Below are 21,814 nucleotides of genomic sequence, written 5' to 3'. Positions count from 1 at the left end.
AAGAATATTATTAAACCCTGTGTTTGATATTGTCTGCTGCTCTGCTTGTGAACAGGTTGTTTTGTAACACTGTTTTCTGCGATTGTATATTTTTACACTGCTGGGAGTGTTTGTAAACTATATTAATGTTCTGCAATGTTGTGTACGTGTTTCTGGATCAGAACCACCACTGCATCACTTCCATCTGAAACCAGGTGCTTCACAATCACTCTCCGTTTTCAATTTTGACTTTGCTGGTTTGCTACCAGAACACATTTCAAACACACAGAAACAGGACTCTGCTGCTGCTGCTGCTGCTGCATGAAAATACCGGTGTCTGAGTCTGACTGGCACTCTGCTATTCCACTTCTCAGTTTCAACCCTGTTGCAGAGAAGACAGACTCGCTTTCATCCTCAACACTGTAGCTACCTACACTCATTAACGGTACTGTACTCTAATATAAGAGATCGTCTAGCCTGTGTTTCACACACCTGTGAGTAATGTGAACCGAAGAGCAGCTCCTGAACAGTCAAAGCAACACAGACTTTTTAGACGGACATTGATGCTATCCAGTCACCTGAAATCTCTTTATAATATATAGCACAAGACCCTGATATTGATGCGATCCAGTCCTCTGAAATGTCTTTATAATATATAGCACTAGACCCTGATATTGATGCGATCCAGCCCTCTGAAATGTCTTTATAATATACAGCACTAGACCCTGATATTGATGCGATCCAGCCCTCTGAAATGTCTTTATAATATACAGCACTAGACCCTGATATTGATGCGATCCAGCCCTCTGAAATGTCTTTATAATATATAGCACTAGACCCTGATATAGATGAGATACAGCCCTCTGAAATGTCTTTATGTTAAGCACCAGCGACCTCTAGTGGGCAGCCAGTGTATCCAACTGAAGAACAGCTCCTGAACTCACAGCAACCCTGACGTCAAAAAATAACACCAGTATTTGAGTAATTGCAATAACGAGAAGCACTCAGAAAGATTGCACTGAACAGATAAACATTTTTAATTGAGATACAGCAAAACTCAGAGGAATGTCAGAGAATAACTTTAAAAATAAACTTTTTAAAGATATGCAGAACAAAAGTATATTGGTTAAAAAAAACGGAGAAAAACACTCCAATGTTTTTTTACAATTTTTTTGGAACGTTTTTGTTTTAGAAAAATATATTTTTTATATATATATATATAAAGGATTTCATTAGAAACAAATGTGGTTTCTTATATTCCTAACAAGAGGAGAGAGAGGGGAGGAGGAGGAGAAGGCAGAGAAAGACAGGGGAGATGAAGGGGAGGGGGGAAAACAGCCTTCCTCATATCTTAATATTGAATATGGGGGGTTGTCTTAATGAATAGAGGGGGTGGTCTTATTACTGAATAGAGGGGATAGTGTTACTATTGAAGCTGGCTTTGCATTGTTGTCAATAGGAACAGAAAGTGGCCTTCAGACTGAGGTGGTCTTTATATAAAGTTTTACTTGACTTCTGTGTTTTAAGATGACAAGAGGATAATAACAATTGAAGAGAAGAAAACGAAAGAAACATTTCTTACCAACTATATACATTTGTTCATGCGATTAGTGTTTTTATATAAACTTATACAGACATACACACAAACAAATAACATATATATATATAACATATACTTCAGAAAAGTATTACATTGGAGGTTTTTATTAATGGGGGGGGGGGGGTGTGGTATTAACAATTTCGGATACAATTGTGGTCAAATAATTTGGGAATACCGGCATTATGTAGCACATACTGTCCTGTGATGGATTAGGTTTTGTATACATCCCTGATATGTATTCTGCTTTATGGTATATAAAAATGGCAGCCCTACACCATATTGACAGTGTTATGGCAGGTGAATCAGCCCCATGGTGTGCTAGTGACAGTGCTATGGCAGGTGAATCAGTCCCATGGTGTGCTAGTGACAGTGCTATGGCAGGTTAATCAGCCCCATGGTGTGCTATTGACAGTGCTATGGCAGGTGAATCAGTCCCATGGTAGTCTTACACCCGTATTATTTTTTGTTAAATCGTAACGACTGCTACTTCAACTGTATCCAGTGATGAGGGAGGCAGTGAAAAAGGTGCGAGTTAAAGTGGAGTGGAAAGGATTGTAGAACTACTGCTCTGTCTACTGTAAGTCGATAGGTTTGGTTGGAATGAAGCAACTTGTGACCACTGTGGGAAGATGATGGCTGCAGAGGACTTTAAAAAAGTCAACCTAGTTTCCAATAAAGTGGTCATACATGGGAAGATGATGGTTACAGAGGTTTCCCCCAGAAATTTTGTAAAAAAGTAACCACACCCCCCACCATACATCCTTAACTATTAGTCCAGAAATGCCGTTGAGAAATGGCACCAAAAAAAATAAAGGATTGACAACTTTGAAAGTCCACAGTTTCATATTTTGTATTTTTTTTTTAACCCGCCCACTAAAAAAAACAAAAAAAAACAAAGCAGGTCTCCTATAGGCCGATCTCATCGTCAAAATCATCTTCGAACACGTAGCCCTGCCCATCCTCTTCCTCCTCCGAATCTGATAGATCCAGAGGGGGCTTCTTATGCAAACTAGCCCTCAGCATTTCACCCCCTCCAAGCTTGGGCTGCCTCTCTCTCTCCCTCTCTCCCTCACTCACCCCTTCATACTCTGAGCTCACCGAAGAGGCGTGGCTTCCGTTCCTGGGGGTGTGGTCTTGGCTTTCACAAGGGGTGTCATCTTGGGAGCTGGGAATTCCGTTTGTCGAATCAGTTTCTCGGACTGACCCTATCTCTGCTCTAGACCTCTCCCCTCCCCCTCCCCCTTCCCCATTTCCTTGAACTCCCTCTCCCCCAGTTCCCTCCCACTTAGTTTTACTGCCCGGTTCTAGCCCCGCCTCTTTGCCGATAAGCCCCGCCCATGTGTCGACCTGGTCATCTCTTTCCATCACCCCTAAAACTTCCCCTAACATGGAGGGCCCCAGATCCAAGTCGAGGCTGAAGGAGGAGATGGACTCAGAGTGTTTGAGAGGAGGGTGGGAGGGGCCATTGCTGTATCCACTGGCAGCCATATTGGGTGAGTCAACAGCCCTCCCAGCTTCCATAGAGGCTGCGTAGCTTCCAGCAGCCACGCTTGGTGTGGTGGAATCGTAGCTGTTTCCATTGTTACCTCTGTCATTGTTGTTGTTGTTGGTCGTTGTTGTCATGGCAGCTTTGCCTGGCTGGTGAACGGGGTCCGGCACAGGGGGTGTGGACTTGGGTGCCGGCCCGTGATTGGACAGGAAGGAGGTGTCCCCGAAGGCGTCTCCGCCCCTCCCCACATGCATGGTGTGTCTGAAGTCTCCCAAGGGGGCAGAGATCATGGTGGGGTCCAATCGGGGGCGGCGGAAGGAGTTAGCCCCGCCCACGCCGTCGCTATGGCTACGGGAAGGCTTGAGAATCGGCATCTCTGCAGGGGAAGAACAAACTAATAGAATTACTAAAAGAAACCGAGACTTCAACGACATTCTAATAGAATTACTAAAAGAAACTGAGACTTCAACGACATTCTAATAGAATTACTAAAAGAAACCGAGACTTCAACGACATTCTAATAGAATTACTAAAAGAAACTGAGACTTCAACGACATTCTAATAGAATTACTAAAAGAAACCGAGAATTCAACGACATTCTAATAGAATTACTAAAAGAAACTGAGAATTCAACAACATTCTAATAGAATTACTAAAAGAAACTGAGAATTCAACGACAATCTAATAGAATTACTACAAGAAACTGAGAATTCAACGACAATCTAATAGAATTACTACAAGAAACTGAGAATTCAACGACATTCTAATAGAATTACAAAAAGAAACTGAGAATTCAACGACATTCTAATAGAATTACAAAAAGAAACTGAGAATTCAACGACATTCTAATAGAATTACAAAAAGAAACTGAGAATTCAACGACAATCTAATAGAATTACTAAAAGAAACTTTGAGAATTCAACGACAGACACGTTGCAACTGGAAGTTTCAATGTATTTCTTTTGTTTTGCCAGCAATACGTTAGCTGTGCACTAGATGGTGGTGGTGCTCACTAATATAAAGACTAACCCTACATGAAGCATGTCTACGGCAATGTATAAATACACGGCTATTAAAATAAGTTAAACAAAATGCTAATAAAAGTCTCACCTGCTCTTTCTGTGTCTCGTCTGGTCGCGTCCGCGTCTCTCTGCCTCTCGCTTCTTCGGTCTCAGTTCGTGTCGGTATTTCAGACCACAAGCGTGCCGGGAGCCAATGAACCCGTCTGGACTTGTACCAGGCTGCACGGACTCACAATCTGTCCACGCGGAGCATCTGTGTGTCGCCTTGAGGGGGAAGCTGCACCGGGCAGAGCTCACCTCAGAGACCAGCAGAGCTCTTCAAACTGAGGAGCGTGCCTGTGTGTGTCACTGGATCAAAGGAAAATCGCCTTTCAGTGGAGTCTTTCTTTCCTTCTTTTAACCAATCCTATTCATAACTGTTCTGATATTCAGTTATAAATTAACAGTGTTTCTGTCTCTACAGCTAAAACCTATCGCCTGTCAGTTTGAGACTGCCAGCTACACACATCGATCTCGGAAGAGCAAATGTATACAATATATTCCCCAGTCTAGTCTGCATCTACAGTATTACAATTCGAATTACTTTATACACGTCAGTATCAGTTTGTGAGTCAGTCACGGTACAGGTTCTTTGTGTTGATATTGAGAATGTCTCTATTTGTCTAAATGCAGTTACGTGTTGATCGACGTCTCTTTGTATCTGTGTGCTTGTCTGAGTAATCAGCTGTTGTGTTTTCTTTCGGTTTGATATTAAATCTGGTCTGCCGGTTTTGTTTTGTTTTAAGTTGTTAGTTCCACTTATTTCCCAGTCTGTTCTGTTTTCGTTCTTCCTCCTTTTCTCTTTTCTCTCTCCCCTTTCTCAGTCGTTCAGGGGCTTGAGGTTCTGCTTTGAGTCGCCTGAGGGGGGGAGAGAGAGAGAGAGAGAGAGAGAGAGAGAGAGAGAGAGAGAGAGAGAGAGAGAGAGAGAGAGAGAGAGAGAGAGAGAGAGAGAGAGAGAGAAAATTGTGTTAAAACTTGCTAAGGGCCTTTTTTTAGCACAAGTTATTGAGGCACAGTGTTAAGAACATAAGAACATAAGAACATAAGAAAGTTTACAAACGAGAGGAGGCCATTCAGCTCATCTTGCTCGTTTGGTTGTTAGTAGCTTATTGATCCCAGAATCTCATCAAGCAGCTTCCTGAAGGATCCCAGGGTGTCAGCTTCAACAACATTACTGGGGAGTTGGTTCCAGACCCTCACAATTCTCTGTGTAAAAAAGTGCCTCCTATTTTCTGTTCTGAATGCCCCTTTATCTAATCTCCATTTGTGACTCCTGGTCTTTGTTTCTTTTTTCAGGTCAAAAAAGTCCCCTGGGTCGACATTGTCTATACCTTTTAGGATTTTGAATGCTTGAATCAGATCACTGCATAGTCTTCTTTGTTCAAGACTGAATAGATTCAATTCTTTTATCCTGTCTGCATACGACATGCCTTTTAAACCCGGGATAATTCTGGTCACTCTTCTTTGCACTCTTTCTAGAGCAGCAATATCCTTTTTGTAACGAGGTGACCAGAACTGAACACAATATTCTAGGTACAATATTGTTGCAGCGAGCAGCGTAATAATGGTACCTGAGAGTAGTTTTTACTCCCAACCCCCCCCCCCCCCCCCCATTGAGGCTCCAGGACTCACTAAAAAAAAACTCAAGGTCCCAGAGGAAAATTTGGGGATCCCAATAAAGTACAAAGTCTTAGTGTTATGGTGCACAAATCTTTATTTTTTTATTTTTCTTAAACTTAATTCATTAAAGTTTTGACAATTTATTCACAACAAGAGAAACACACAAAGCCACAAACAGAATTTTTTTCAGTCTAAAAGAACGATGAACAAAACAGCAGAGAAATAGAATCCAGCCATTCAAAATTCCAACCTGTTATTCAACATTGCAAACTATGTGTGCTCTGTTACAGAAGACACTGAGCTCTAGGAAAGCGGAAAGTGAAATCCTGCTTTCTATATTTCTTAAAACTGCATCAACATAATTAACGTCAAATTTAAAATCGAGGGGAGCTGTTTTTAAACATATTTAATACGATCGGTTAGTAGTAGGGAGATTTAAAATGACTGCATTTCTTTCTCTCTCTGTATATGCTACAGTAATATGGAAAAAAAGAACTACCAGTACCCAACATCGTAACTACCATTAATTCTGCCAAGAATTAGCAAGCAACCAATAGACCCCTAGCAGTATTACTACAGTACAGCCCAACAGAAAGTGGATATTGAACCTTGATTATTACACGGCTGGACTTTATGTCTTTCGAACACCGTACTTTAAAAGATGCAACAAATCGCCAGAAAAAATAAGTTATCCGGTCCTCTCTGGTCTTGTGCTGGTTCAGTTCTTTAGGGGGCAGCGAACATCTTTCAAACCCAGCTGCTTGTGAAGCAGTCAGCAGGAAAGCCTGGAATGAATTTCAGTAAAACATGCAACCGTGCACAGGAGGGCATGAGAAAGAGGCTCAACTCAGTACAGTGATCAGCCCTTCAGTCCTCTCCGATCCAAAACGTACCTGTGTCCATGTTTTCCAGTTCTCCACAGCGGAAACTACTGTAGAACACAAAGGAAAAAGCCTGGCAACATTCTGAAGCTTGCGCTTCACACAACATAGATGCATTACCGCAATTTAAGAGGAGGCTGTGTGGTCCAGTGGTTAAAGAAAAGGGCTTGTAACCAGGAGGTCCCCGGTTCAAATCCCACCTCAGCCACTGACTCATTGTGTGACCCTGAGCAAGTCACTTAACCTCCTTGTGCTCCGTCTTTCGGGTGAGACATAGTTGTAAGTGACTCTGCAGCTGATGCATAGTTCACACACCCTAGTCTCTGTAAGTCGCCTTGGATAAAGGCGTTTGCTAAATAAACTAATAATAATAATAATAATAATAATAATAATAATAATAATAATAAATTACCTGCATGATTTAAAAGGGGCGGTCTGTGTCAGATGGACAGACGTGCGTCCCAGGGACGCAGACAACGCCAAACCTGAGAGTCCCGACAGACCATTAGTGTGTAAAGGACGCGGGTACCTGTCCCCCGAGAGCCTTGAGTTCAGACATGATTCTGAGAGCTCTATTGAGGCCACAGGGTTTGCTTTAAACGTTTTAAAAGTCCCCAGGATGTGACGAGTGAAACAGGAAATGATACAGACTGAATCTGAACTAGAAGTAGAATGCATTAGATAAGATCAGTGTTTTGTGGTTGCATTTCTGCTAAATAAAGTCAATGTCAAGTTTCATGACAATCAGATAAGCGGTTCTCCAGATACATGGAGAATGTGTGAAGTGTGACAGACGGACGGATGTACAGACACCCCCTGTATCGCCAGAATCTGATACTCAATAACTTCTGCTAAATAATCTTAATGCCGAGTTTATATGCATATGAACTGGAAGAGGAATGCTTTTGAACGTACAGTGCAGGAGTCTGGCTGATAGGATGTGTTAACACACCTTCTAAAGAGCGCTGTCTTTCTGTGAACTCTTATTAACCATTTGTTTGCCACCTCCTTGCAGACTTGCCTAAAGGCGTTGCAGGAGATACAAGATTAGTTTTAAGAAAGGCTGATTAGATAACTGCTGTCTAGCACCAAGATGTTAAAACTAATTAAGAAATGTGCTTCAAAGGAGCACTAACTATCTTTAAAATCCATTATTTTACCCCTTATTAGCTTTACTAACATTATCACTTGACTTTAAAAGGAGTGCTAGCCATCTTTCAAACCCATTCTCTAGCCTCTTATTGGCTGCATTAACATGATCCTGGTCGTACTTTAAATGAGTGCTGACCATCTTTCAAACCCATTCTCTTATTTATAGTCTGAGATTTCTGCATGTTATTATTATTATTATTTGTTTATTTAGCAGACGCCTTTATCCAAGGCGACTTACAGAGACTAGGGTGTGTGAACTATGCATCTGCTGCAGAGTCACTTACAACTACGTCTCACCCGAAAGACGGAGCACAAGGAGGTTAAGTGACTTGCTCAGGGTCACACAATGGGTCAGTGGCTGAGGTGGGATTTGAACCGGGGACCTCCTGGTTACAAGCCCTTTTCTTTAACCACTGGACCACACAGCCTCCTGTGTGTATCAGGGAGGAGGCTGGGTGTGACCCGGTGACCTGGCGACCCCCACACTGCACGAAGCGTCTTAACCACCGTGCCCAGAGCCGGGCTCGTCGGCATTCGTGGCGAGTTTAACATCGTCTCACCTACAGGGGACAGAATCCGTACCAGCAGTGCAGCACACTGCCCATTACACATATTCCAACCTGAAGTACGAAATACAGGGATGGTAATGAACAGCAGTATCACGCTGGTTTTATTAGGAGCTTGATTCGCCAGTGTGTGTACAGGTAACAAGCTTGGGTGTGTCTTTTTAAACTCGTAGCAAAACCAGGAATGGATCAAACTGCTATGCAGCTGGAGTCTTTTTCATTCCCTGAATTACAAGCAAAGAACCATAGAAAGGAAAGACATCTGTAAGCACTTGTACAAATGTTGTGTGACAGGCAGACAGACAGACTCTACTACCCCCCCCCCCCCCCCCAATTTTAAAAGACTGACAGACACGCATAGAAAGTGCCCCACCCACGAGGTCACAGGGTCATGAACTCCCAGCGATGCGTCTGATGCAGAATTCCAGAGATGTCAGCAGAATGACATCATCAAACAAACGACACATCCGGCATTCCACCAGCCATCAGCGTCACCGTTTCACTTAAAATTGGATAGTCTGTCTCTCTCGCCCCACACATGATAAAAAATAAATATCCCATTCTGGAAGTTCAAACATGCTTTACTCTGTTTTTAAGCAGCAACCCTCATTAATTCAAAATGAAGTGGGACAACTCTCTCACAAATAAAACTACGTTTCAATCTCACTATCGAAACAGGCCCACAAATTCATTCAATTCAAACAATGACATTTTGCATTCATTTTTAATATGGGTTTAAAGTTCCTTCTGTTAACGTCAACAATGATCACTGAAAAACTGTGTTTCGTCTAAGTCTATCTCTCCATCTATACTAGGACACCAGATCATTCATTAACAGGAGAAGCAGGACTCCGGATTCAACATGATACGCATCAATCACTAGAAATAATTCATGAAGAAGAATATAATTGATAAACTGAAAACCCACTATTTTAATAATTATCTACAGCTTTTCTGGCCTCGCCTTCTTCAGTTAGGAAGATGAAACGTCTTAGCCAACCGTTGAATCAGTGCGCTTTCAGTTAGTTTGCTTGTGTGCAATACTTCATTAGAATACCGTCGGTTTAACACCATGAGGGCTAAAGAAAGAGAAAGGTTTCTATTTCCCTGTGAGTTTAGAGAAAGGGAAACGTGGAGTTAGGTTATTTTTTCTGTGCAGTTACTGACAGCAGCCGATTCAACTGCCTTCATCGGATGAATAGCGTCTCATTTGTAGTCAGCACACACACGCAGTCATGCGAATTCATCTGCGCATGCTTAGAATATTTTTCCTCCATCGTTGACAAAAACACATTTCATTTTGAATCAGTACGTGAAAATGAAAGAACTGGTTTTAGAAAACATTTACATTTTTTTTTGACCGAGTGTAAATACCCTAATTGTTTCAAAAATTAACGAAGAAGTTTAGTAAGACATGCCGACAAGTTCTCTTTGGAAGGAAACGTACAGTATTGAAAACTTTCTTACAGAACCCACCAGATTAGTCTACAGATTACTCGGCTGTTTTTCTTAACAGTTTGACACCTAAAATTTATGCTTATCATGTTTGATAAATAGAGAATTGGTAACACCAACAAAACGGTAGGTTCTGATAAAGAAAGGCAATGGAAGGATGTATGGAGACACACCTGGGAAATAGATTTTCGTGGACGCATGAAGAAAGTGGACTGTCAAAAAGGCCTGCTGTCTTTCTTTGATACAGTAGTGTGCACTGAAGACTAAACATTTGAAGAATGTAAAAACAGAGACAAATTAATTTTACAAGAACACTGAAATTAGTTGAGGGACACTGCTCTTTCATAAAATGAAATCTCTGCTCCCAGCGTCTACATCTGTAACTCTTATAAGAACCTGTTGCTGGGTATCTCAACATTAATACATCTTTACTTTAGGTCTATTGTACAATTAAAAAAATAAATAAAAACTATATTTTGAAAGTGTCTGTGAGAACGATGTGTGCATCCTCAGCACATGATTACACACACACACACTGAAAGGTCAATGTGTCAGTATTCTGCCAAGCTAGAGAAGTAAACACACTGATTAGTAGTACAGCCTTGTGGAGTAGTGGTTAGGGCTCTGGACCCTTGACCGAAGGGTCGTGGGTTCAATCCCAGGTGGGGGGACGCTGCTGCTGTATCCTTGAGCAAGGTACTTTACCTAGATTGCTCCAGTAAAAACCCAACTGTATAAATGGGTAATTGTATGTAAAAATAATGTGATATCTTGTAACAATTGTAAGTCGCCCTGGATAAGGGCGTCTGCTAAGAAATAAATAATAATAATAATACAATGTTCTTCGAGAACGCAACACGATTGAAATATCAAATCAACATGATGGTTGTACAATCTGTTGCACACTGTAATCTTCAATGCACCGTATTTGCACCAATAGTGGCAAACACTGCCAGGTGACACTATTTGGCATAACACGGGGCGGAACATCGGATTGACAGCAAATAGTAATATGATAGAGAGAGGAACACGTAAACAGAGCACTATTAATATCGCCTCTTCATCAACAACCACGAACAATCAACACCGCTTAATATCGCTCGTGTTCAGGGCGCCCATCATCAGGACATTGACATGTCCCGAATATCACAAGGGAGACGAGATACTGATGATGACACCGACCATCATCATCATCATCATCATATGTTTTCATCCTAAAATATTTTTTGTTCGATAACATAAATCGCCATTCTTATACACAGAATATTAGATCGTTCTGTAGAAAATTGGTGTAAAAAGAAAATTCATTTGGATCGCTAGGATTAAGAAACAAACTATATAGAATTCGTGTGTTTATATCATTTGAATACATTGCATATTAAACCTATACCTATCAACTATTTTACTGGCCTATAGCTTTAAGAGAAAGGGGACGGAGATAATTACAAACATTTGAGTCAATAAGTTGATGAATTAAGACGTTTCGCTGGTTTTATTTACTTTTTAACATCGGTACTGAAGAGAGAAGATGATATTGTATTTACTTTTAGGGGTTTAAAACGTTTAACAGGCTTAGTCGATAAAACGTGCCTCTGAAATGTGGATTCCGTCTTCAATGAGACTCAAAATAAAGTCTATTAAATAAAAAAAGGGCCACGGTTCTGGAAAATGACGGTCCAAATCTGCAGAACCATCTGTGTATTAAAAACGTGTGTAACGTAGAAAGTGAATAACACAATTCTCAAGAGAGTTGAGCTCTCTCGCTGGACTCTATGTTTCTTATGTGCGTGGAGCTCGACCCAACAGAACAAGCATGTTAGCGAACATCAGTTCAAGTTTTTAAGATGTTTTATTTTGAGTTGCGTTAAAATATAATTCGTCCTAAAACAGTAGCTCCAATGTATTCGCGTTTTCTTTAAGAAAAGTTTTACAAAGATTCGGGCGAAACTCGAAAACAATTCAACACTAACCTGAGCGGAGATCCGGTTTCCTCCAGGAGACAAAAAATAGTCCCAAAAACTATAGAACTCGGCGAACACCCAAAAAAACTTTTTAAAATTATTTTATTTTACTGTTTCCGAACTCAGGAGTTCGCGTGGTATCCGAAAAAATAATTAATTTGCAATCTTCGTTTAGTAATGTTGCAGTCTAAAAATTAAAAGGAGTTCGTTCACCTCCCGAATGACAATCCAACGTTTTTTCCCTGTAAGTTTTTTTTGGGGTTGGGTTGGGCTGGGAAATGACGTAATTTACAACTTTTGAAGCGTAGGAGAGGAGAGGCGAGAAACGAGGCGGACACACGTAAACCACGTTTGTATTTTAAACACAGTTATTATTACCGTGATACCGACGTGAAATATTTAATCAGTTATATAAGAAACCTGATCAAATTAGTTATTTTTTGTGACTGAATCTAACACTGTTTACACTTTTTAGAAGGGGCTGGTTCATTATCTTCTCTGTGCTTTACTACACTTTACTGTGCTTTTACCACAGAACACCAAAGCAGTACACTTTGAGAAGGGGGCTGGTTCATTATCTTCTCTGTGTGTACAATACACACTTACAAACACACACAAACACACACACACATTTTCACACACACTGACATGCACTCAGACAAGTATTTACTCAATTTACATACCTTTCAGTTGTGTTTGTAACTCAATCCTTTACGTTGCCAAAGAAAATAAACAGAGAGAGAGAGAGAGAGAGACAGGAAATACTTGATACGCCACACACACAGGAAAGAGAGCGAGAGAGACAGAGAGAGAGAAGGAGGGAGAGGGCAGAGAGGAGAGAAAGAAGTGGGGGAGAGGAGAGGAAAAATGAAAAATGGGGAGATGAGAGAGGGGGAGAGGAAAGACACAGTGACAGGCATGTTTTTAACACTTGTGGGGACTGGACATGTGGGGACAGAGGGAGGGAGGGAGAGAGAAAGACGAGAGGGAGAGAAGAGAGAAAAAGGGGGAGAGGGAGGAAGGGAGAGGAGAGGAAAAATGAAAAATGGGGAGATGAGAGAGGGGAGAGAGGAAAGACACAGTGACAGGCATGTTTTTAACACTTGTGGGGACTGGAAATGTGGAGAGAGGGAGAGAGAAAGAACAAAGAAGAGAGAGAAGAGAAACACAGGGAGAGGGGAGAGGAGAGAAAGAAGAGGGGGAGATGAAGGAAGGGAGAGGAGAGGAAGGAATAACAGTAACAGGCGTGTTTTTAATACTTGTGGGGACTAGAAAAGCAGGGACAGAGAGGGAGGGAGAGAGAAAGAAGAAAGAGAGAGCAAGCAAAAGCCACTTCCCGTGACAGTGAATCTGTTTCTTCAGAAAGATGTGTTCTCTCACAACCCCCTCCCCCATTTCCTCCTCTCTCTCACACACTCACCATTCCTCTGTCTCTCCTCTCCCTCTCTCTCCCATAGAATTCCAAGATAAAACTAGAAGAAACTGAGTCAAGAAGACCAGCATTTCAGTAATATTACATTAAGTAACCTGACGAAATGCTTGTCTCCTTGACTCAGTTTCTTCTAGTTTCACTAACACTGTCAAAGGCACTAGCTGAAATGCTTGTCTGCTTGACTCAGTTTAGTTTCAATAACACTGTCGAAGGCACTAGCTGAATCGCTCGTCTACTTGGCTCAGTTTCATAGTTTTACTTCATCTCTCCCACCCCCTCTTCCTCCCTCCCTCCTCTCTCAGAGGAATGCTGGGAAGCTTGTTCTCCGTTGAGCGTCAATGCAGCAGAGAGCAGGTCGGAGCAAGAAAAGGGAGACCGTGAGAGCGTGAGAGAGAGAGAGAGAGAGAGAGAGAGAGAGAAGGAAGGAAGGTGCTTTTTCGTTTGTTTATTGAGTGAATCTTGTGATAGTATAGGTAGTTTATCCAGAACTTCAAAACCAAGAAAGTCCTCTTCCAGAATTTCACTCATTCAGAAACTCAGACCTCGAAGAAAGAAAGTCAAGTAGTAGACAAATGTTTGAATGCCTTCGTCGTTCTGAATTACATTCAATCAGAAATTCTGCACAGGAAAAACAAGTACAATACATGTTACATATGTGTCAGCTTGACTCTTTTGTGAAGAGTTTCTGATTGAGTCTTTGAAGTTCTGGATAAACTAATACAGCATCACATGATCTACTCAAGAAAGACTAGAGGAAACATACTTTCAATATCTCTCACACACTGATAAACGTTAATTAGCCCAACATCTGCTTGATTTAGTTTCTTCTAGGTACACTGCAGCTTAAAGAACCAAGGTCTGTTTTCTCTCTTTCTGATAAAGCAGAGTTCACAGAAGACTAAACAAGAATGTTGTAAACTAACACCAAGGAACTAGAAAGAAGTCATGACCTTTGTCAAAGTTTGGTCTCTGTTTTTTTTGCTGGACTGTATCTAGATTCATAGAAAGAGGCATTTTCAATGAACATACAAAACATCCTGTAATAAAATGAGTCTAGTGCCTTCGTCAGTGTTAATTAAAGAAGAAGAGCCTGAGTCAAGCAGACAAGCATTTTTTCGACGCCTTTATCAGTGTAATGTGTGTGAGAGATACTGGAAGTATCTGTTTCTTCTCCTGTTTGTTGAGTGGATCTTGCAATATTACAGGTAGTTCATTCAGAACTCAAAATTAGAAAAATGAATCAGGGCCAAAACAGATTGTCCAAGCGCTTGTCTGCTTGACATTCTTTTAATTTTTGATTGCTTGAAGTTACTATTAGTATTACCAGTTCTCTCCCATCTTATATACATTATTTGCTTGTATACTGGCCTTAGAAAGATCACCACTCAAAAGTAGAGGTCTTCACGGGTCTGGGTGAACCCAAGGACCCGAGACCCGACCCGTACCTGGACGTGTTTCGGGTAGAGAATTGTTCTGCAACACTCAGATCGGGTCTATTCAATGAATGTTAACGTCTTACAGTGTAGCCCGTCTCCATAATGCAAAAAAGCTGGCTTTACTATTAAAGAAAGGTGATTTTCTTTGATGATATATTTTTTTTACTGTTGATTAACTTCTGACAGTTGCATTATTTCAAATGTAGTACGCCAGGGCTGGCACTGGGCAGTGTATGGAGCTGTTGCTCCTTGTCAGACAGGAAAGGAGGTGGATGGGAAGCCTCCAGTACCACAGACTGGTTGACATGAAACGCAGAGATAATCTTCGGCAAAAATGCCCAACCTTTGAAGGTGGCCGATGACCAGATAGGCTGCTGCCTGTGCTGGAGACTGGGCACAAATGATCCAGTCGTCCAGATCATTTGAGTCAATGGGGCCAGGATAGCCTCCATGCACTTTGAGAAGGCACGGGGAGCTAGAGAGAGGCCAAATGGCAAGACACGGAACTCGTAAGCTGTACGCAGGTACTTCCTGTGCGCTGGTTTTATGGGGATGTGGAAATAGGTATCTTTGAGGTCCACCGTGGTGAACCAGTCGTCTGGCCTGATTGACTGCAACAGCTGTTGAACCTCCTTTGGCTCAGATACAGGTTGACCTCTCTGTCGAGAATCGGTCTGAGACTACCATCCCGCTTTGGCACTAGGAAGTACCTGGAGTAGAGCCCTTCCTCCAACTGGAGGGGGTCTATCATGTGAATAGCATAGAATTGCAGAGAATAGCTGGTCTGAATGGTAGTAAGCACCCAGATGTCTGTAGTGCACTGACACCAGTACACCAGATGGCACCCTGAGAAGGGGCCCTGGGCCTGTGGCAGCAAACTCCTAGGGCTGCTGCTCTGCTTGTGGCTTGGCCGGAGGCTTCTGTCTCTGCACAGGGTGGCGGAACCTATTAAAGCTGCTGCGAGCAACCGGGGGCCGGTTCTGAACACCACCTCTGGCAGCAGGAACTGGAGGTCAGCTCCTTCGTGGATTTCCACGCACCGTGAGAGTGCTGCAGCATCTCGTCCACCGCTGGACCAAACACATGCCTTAGTGTAATTGGAGCAACCAACAGCGATACCTTGTCCCCTTCAGGTACGCTGCCAGGTTCCTCCCTACAGCCTGCCCGTTGAGCTGTGATACACGGAGCAGGTTCTCATTAACCAGGCGCAGCTCATCCAGCTGTTGTGGAGAGGGCCTGAAGCTCTCAGAGCTGGACAGTATGTCCTCTGCACTCGTAGCCCCCTGGGGCCCCAAGGGGACAGGCGGTGCCAAACGTTCACGCAGTAATTCAGGTAGGAAACAGCTGCCCAGAACTTTTCCATCTGCTCTGACTGTTGTTCTTCCTCAGGGGAGGAGAAACAGAGGAAGATGAGGAAGACCGTGAAAACGGTCCCCTGCTTTGTCTCCCTTGGCACAGAGCCCTGGGATGAGGATGCAGCCACCTCTCTGGGTAATGGGGAAGAGTGCTGTGCCGGAGTAAGGGGCGTTTCTCAAGCGTGTGCTTGGAGAACGGTGCACAAAACTTGTAGAAACAGGCTCGCCAGTGCTTGCTTGGCATGTCCTGGCCCCAGGCAGGTACAGCACCTGCCGTGCCTTTCCTCAACAGGAAGACTGGCCTTGTATGTCTTGCGGGGATAAAACCAAGGCATGATGGAATAAGCAAGCAATGCAGTGTACAGTATGTACAGGTTTGGTACTAGTGTGGTGACTTTAGCACCGGGTCAGTACAAGAACGGCACCAGTGTTCGGTACCGTACAGGTCCACCGGTTCACAGTTACTGCGGGTAGCAACATACAGGGATGCCCATCTGTATAAGCTACTAGCAAAACCACTCAGTCAGTACCACATACAAGACTGCAGTACTAACAGAGTGAAACGGCAGTGAGATACTGTGGATGAGATTGCAAGCAATCTCAACCGAAGCGCGTATCTCGGTCCAGCGTAGCGCTGCTGAAGCAGCTGTGCGCGTATTTCTGAAAAAAAAGATATGGGGAGAGCAAAGTCAGTCGACTTATGTTGATTGATCCCTGGGAAGGAGAGCCTCAAGCCCCTGGCTTCATTCAGGGCACAAGGCCACTGTGCGACATAACAACAACAGGCTGTAGTGCACAATATACTCAGATTTAATCAAAACAAACACAGCGTATGAATGTCGCTAAAAAATTGTGTAAACTCATTAATTGCGAGAAAAAATAGTGATATAGGCAACAAGTACTTCTCTGAAGCAGGCTCTCCTGTCAGGTCAGGTCTTGAAAGGAAACATGACGCGGAGATCTGTGCTTTTATGTCCACAGGCTCAGCGAGCAGCTTTGGTACATCTTATTCAGGTTTCTGGGGTTTTAGGAGGTAAATACCCATGCGGCAATGGTTACATTTTGTACATGAAAGGGAACCATTATTATTCGGGTTTGGGTCGGATCTGGGTCTATTATTACTAGTTTTACTTATTTTGAACCCGTGAAGACCTCTGCTCAAAAGAACCAACCACAGAACTAATCTAAAATCTACATCTATGTTTATACAAGTTTTTTTTTTTTAAATTGGAACCGTTTCATATTCAACACTAGATATTGGTTCTCGTTTTAAAATACAACTCCCATTCATTCATTCAAATTCAATGATGGAATGACCCTGTGTACGATTCCAAGTCACGCCGCTGCGTTGCTTAAAGCAGATCAAAGACAGCAATTCTCCGAGTCGTTCAGTTTATAGACTTTCTTTTTCACACATTGTTTATAAACACTCAGTGTGCTGCTGTGATTAATTCACTCAGGAGGATAAGCAACCCTTCCATGGCTCCTCTGGGTGATGCATCCTCATTCGTGGAATAACTACAGCACTGCATTAATGTTCTTACAATAACTCAAGAAAATGTACAAACCAGGCGAGGCCATTCAGCTCATTTCAGCTCGCCTGGTTCCAGGTATCTGATTGATCTCAGAACATTGCAAAGTCAAGTCATAAAGGATCCTAGTGTCCCAGCATCAACAACATGGCTAGGAATACCTTCCATACCCTCACCTGTGTGAAGTGTCTCCTTTCCTGTCCTGTCTATCTCCACAGAATTTCCAACTGTGTCCTATGGTCCCGGTCCCTGTGCTTAAAGTATTGGTTATATAGTTTGTCAATTCCTTTTAAGATTTTAAGGACTTCAATTAAGTCCCCCCTTGATACTTTGTTCTAAATGAATTCAGTCCCCTCAATCTTTGTATCTCATTCCTTTAAGTCCTAGGAGTAGTCTCATTGCTTTTCATTTGGGTCTCTCCAGGGCCACAATGTTCCTATGGTACTCTGTATGCTATATACAAGATGGTTACTAATGCACTCAACGTTGTTGTTTTGCATTGCGTTCAATTCTATTTTATCTACAGGGAGGCTCTGTGGTCCAGTGGTTAAAGAAAAGGGCTTGTAACCAGGAGGTCCCCGGTTCAAATCCCACCTCAGCCACTGACTCATTGTGTGACCCTGAGCAAGTCACTTCACCTCCTTGTGCTCCGTCTTTCAGGTGAGACGTAATTGTAAGTGACTCTGCAGCTGATGCATAGTTCACTCACCCTAGTCTCTGTAAGTCGCCTTGGATAAAGGTGTCTGCTAAATAAACAAATAATCATAATCTATTTAAATGATTATTGCGTGAATTATATAATACCCAGAGTGTCACTAAATTGATGTATTATGCAAGTCTAACATTAGTGCTAAAAAATGTAAATTAAATAAAAACCAAGACCATAAATTTCCATTCGAGAGATTTCTTTTATTAGTTTTTTTTTTCTTTCTTAAGTTTATTCATAGTAGTTCTCTGGTTTTGACAAAAAACAGAAAGAAGCAAAAATATATGCATTATCTGGAAGAGAAAAACAAACTACATGAACAATGAAAAAAACACAAAAAAAACAAAAAAAAAAACACGTCAATTTAGAAATACAAGAGTTGATCCCTTTATATACATCTCCCATATAACCAGGGCGGTGGAGAGGGGAGGGGAGAGAGGTTATGAGTTGAGGGAACAGATGGGTAAGGTTAAGGAGGGAGGGGCGTATTTTACAGAGGTATTGTACAGGAATTATTTTTACATGTTGTCATTGTTAGAAAAGGAAGGAAAAGATGGTTTGGGGGTGAATAACTGATACTTTACTCGAGACTGAACAAAGGAAAAATGAGAGGTAGCAAGTGGGAAGGTGGATAGCGATTCAACTCTAGCGTTTGAGCCAAAACTGGTCAAGGAGATGCTGCTTACTTTACACACATTCAAATTTGACAAAAAAAAAAAAAAAGAAAGCTGCAGGTTTAAACTTATTTCTGCATCGTAGCCGCTTTACCTGTGAAATAAACGTATGTGTGAAAAAGGAGGTAAGGGAGGGGGAGTTGATCAAACTTGAATTCCGGAAACTTCTCTTTTCTTCTGTCCCCCCCTCACCCTCACCCTGAAGACAGTTGACTTACGCTGTTGAACTTTTCAGGAACCAAAAGAATGAGGAAATATAAAAATCTAAATAGAAAAACACAAACCAAAAAAATGAAAGTCCTTGTTTTAAATCTTCTTTCGTACTGAAACGAGAGTCTGAATTTGAAAAACGACTTGAGAAAACCCGAAATGACTTCTTCCAACTGAATTTGTCGTCTCCGATTCTTTGAATGGTTTTTCAACACCTGTCGTTTCTGGAACCTGGGTTTTCTCTCTCTTTATTCCACCTTTCTCCTGTCGCTCCTTGATGAGCCGTCATTTTTCTGACGAGGAGAGGAGAGGCGCACTTTCGCTTTGATGTTTAGTGCGTCTCCAATTTTTTCATTCTCTCAAAATTCTCTCTCAAATACTGAAAGACAAAAAGCTTGAGAAAACTGGTCAGTAGTAGAATATGAATTTCTTTCCCCATATGGACAATGCATGTACATTACAAACAGCAAGAAAAAATAAGAACTTCATTATACCAATCATATCAAAGCTAGAAACACTGTCATATACATATATATATATAAAAGGCTCTCTTAAACAACACTGATGAAGACTCACAAACCTCTTTGACCCAAATACTAACGATCATCTTAACATAACTCCCCCCCATTCAAACCAAACCTCAACCACAAGCGTAAGAAAATCTTTTTAAACACTCCCCCCCTCCCGACTCCTAATATACATATATAGTTCATGTTTTGCTCATTTTATAATATTTATAAACGTTACATGTTTTTTCAAAGCTCATAAGTTATGGTAACAAATAAACTGCGCGATTAAGAAATATCTTAATATTTACAAGAGCTGTAAACATCGGTTACAAACCCTTTTGCAGAGAACCATCACTGCAAGCCCCCCTACATCCAAACATTTTCAAGTTTCAACACCAAATCCAGCATTATTTACAATTTACAGAAGAAAAAGAATTAGTTAATGTACATGTTTTTAAACTTATTTTTACAGCATATAGCTTTGAAACAAAAGTAAAAAAAAAATGGTATTAATCTGTACACTAGTATATACACACAGACACACAAACAGTGATCTCAAGTAAAAAACATGGCTATCTACTTATATTTAGCTACTTAGTTTAGTTTCAAAAAATTCTCAAATGTATTATTTATTTTATATTATATATATATATTATATATATATATATATATATATATATATATATATATATATATATATATATATATATATATATTATATATATACACCCAATTTTATATATAAATTACCTGTACAGGGTACAAAAGGGTCGAGTTTAATATCTGGGATGCAGACTCACTCACACACGTCAGTATGCTTAAAAGAAATACTGCTAAATTCAATGTTAGCCAAGAGATTTTGCAGTTTACAGAAAAAGGGTCAAAAGCCAGTTGAAATTGACAACACTGTCCTAAAATTACAGCAGAAACTCAAAGCTACAAACAGTACAGGATCTGAAAATCTCTATGACTTCCAGTCATTTAATGCAGGTGCACTGCCTTAATTAGGGGCACTGATTGCAGTTTCACTTCCTAAAATGTTTAAAACTTTGGTATTAAACACATTAAACTAACATATTGGGGATGTTTGTAACCAATCAGAAAAGCCACTGTAAGATGCATCGCTCTTTATAAAATTACTGCAGCAAGTGTGTGTACAAGACTGCATGTGTGCAGCATTTAGCTGTACAATGAAAAGAGAAGACATTGACTTCGAAACTGGCCAGCCCAATGCACTTCTTGCTATGTAAAATATTTGACCTGCATATTTTTTGACAATGGTTAAATGGTTCAGGCAAAATTTGAAATGTTTAACACCTGGGTTGAGGAATAATAGTTAAATAGTTTCAAATCAAAGCTGGGCTGTGCTGAACTGGTTACATCTTCCACAGTAGGCAGCACGGAATCTGTGACTGGTCTCCATTTGCGGGTCAGGTTGACGGCTCACTTTGAGTTCATAGCTTTGAGTTTCTGATGCTGTATGTGTATCAGAGGTCTAAACACGCTACATTTACAGCCTGGCTATGAAGTCACTCTTTCGATACTGCTATGGGTTAGATACATTTCCAAGGCAGGAGGATTGAGGTACCAGACAATGGGTAGCTGGAAGATTATGGGCTAACGTGGGTGACACACAGTGAGCTGCTTTAGTGTTGGCTATCGGTATTGAAACAGAAGTACACAAATGATTCTTTAAGAAGAAAATATACTATTTATCACACAAGGGCTACAATATATTTGACATTTAACTTGTTACAAACTGTCTAATAAAAAAAGAAAAGATCGAATTGTACAGAAGCATACTGACTGCGATAGTTCTTCTACGAAGGTATGAGTATTGAGTAATCTTTGAGGGGAGTTGACTAACCATTGACTGATCATACAATACAGCACTATTTACCACAATGTATGTTTAAGAGTGGAGTAGTTCCCTCTCATGTTGAGAGTGTATTTCATTCTCTTGCACTCTGTTGTGTCGGGGGGTTTGTCAAACAAAGAGTGCAAGTGAATGAAAAAACTCTCAATTTGATTAGAGACAGCCACCCAACACTTAGAAACACATTGCAAGTCATTAAATCTAAATAAGACTGATATTAACATATTTCATCTGTTTATGTAGATCTTGTGTGGTTTAATAATTTGTTTGTGACACAGTACAAGATCCACTCTCTCAGTGAAATTATAATAGTTTCCAAT

The 21,814-nt window shown here is 41.2% G+C and overlaps 1 protein-coding gene across 2 annotated transcripts; it reads right to left on the bottom strand.

The window, feature by feature from the left end:
• Positions 1-992: 992 nt before the first annotated feature.
• Positions 993-12,529, bottom strand: LOC117962407 (cdc42 effector protein 4-like). Of its 2 annotated transcripts, none has more exons than XM_059018395.1 (3): positions 12,448-12,529; positions 4,179-4,987; positions 993-3,444 (listed from the first exon to the last, which is right to left on the bottom strand). In XM_059018395.1, the coding sequence occupies exon 3, from the start codon at positions 3,440-3,442 to the stop codon at positions 2,486-2,488; it is 957 nt and encodes a 318-aa protein (XP_058874378.1). In that variant the 5' UTR covers positions 3,443-3,444; positions 4,179-4,987; positions 12,448-12,529; the 3' UTR covers positions 993-2,485. The 2 variants fall into 2 exon arrangements, with proteins under 2 accessions (XP_058874378.1, XP_058874377.1); XM_059018394.1 differs by lacking the exon at positions 12,448-12,529 and adding an exon at positions 11,774-12,050.
• Positions 12,530-21,814: the final 9,285 nt, after the last annotated feature.

Source organism: Acipenser ruthenus, chromosome 59 (assembly GCF_902713425.1).
Source record: "Acipenser ruthenus chromosome 59, fAciRut3.2 maternal haplotype, whole genome shotgun sequence".
Lineage (NCBI taxonomy): Eukaryota > Metazoa > Chordata > Actinopteri > Acipenseriformes > Acipenseridae > Acipenser > Acipenser ruthenus.
The sequence above is the reverse complement of the archived record's forward strand: the minus strand, read 5'-3'. Positions and strand labels throughout refer to the sequence as shown.

Excerpts from the sequence above, each read along its gene's own strand:
- LOC117962407 (XM_059018395.1), bottom strand. The coding sequence starts at position 3,442 with ATGCCGATTCTCAAGCCTTCCCGTAGCCATAGCGACGGCGTGGGCGGG.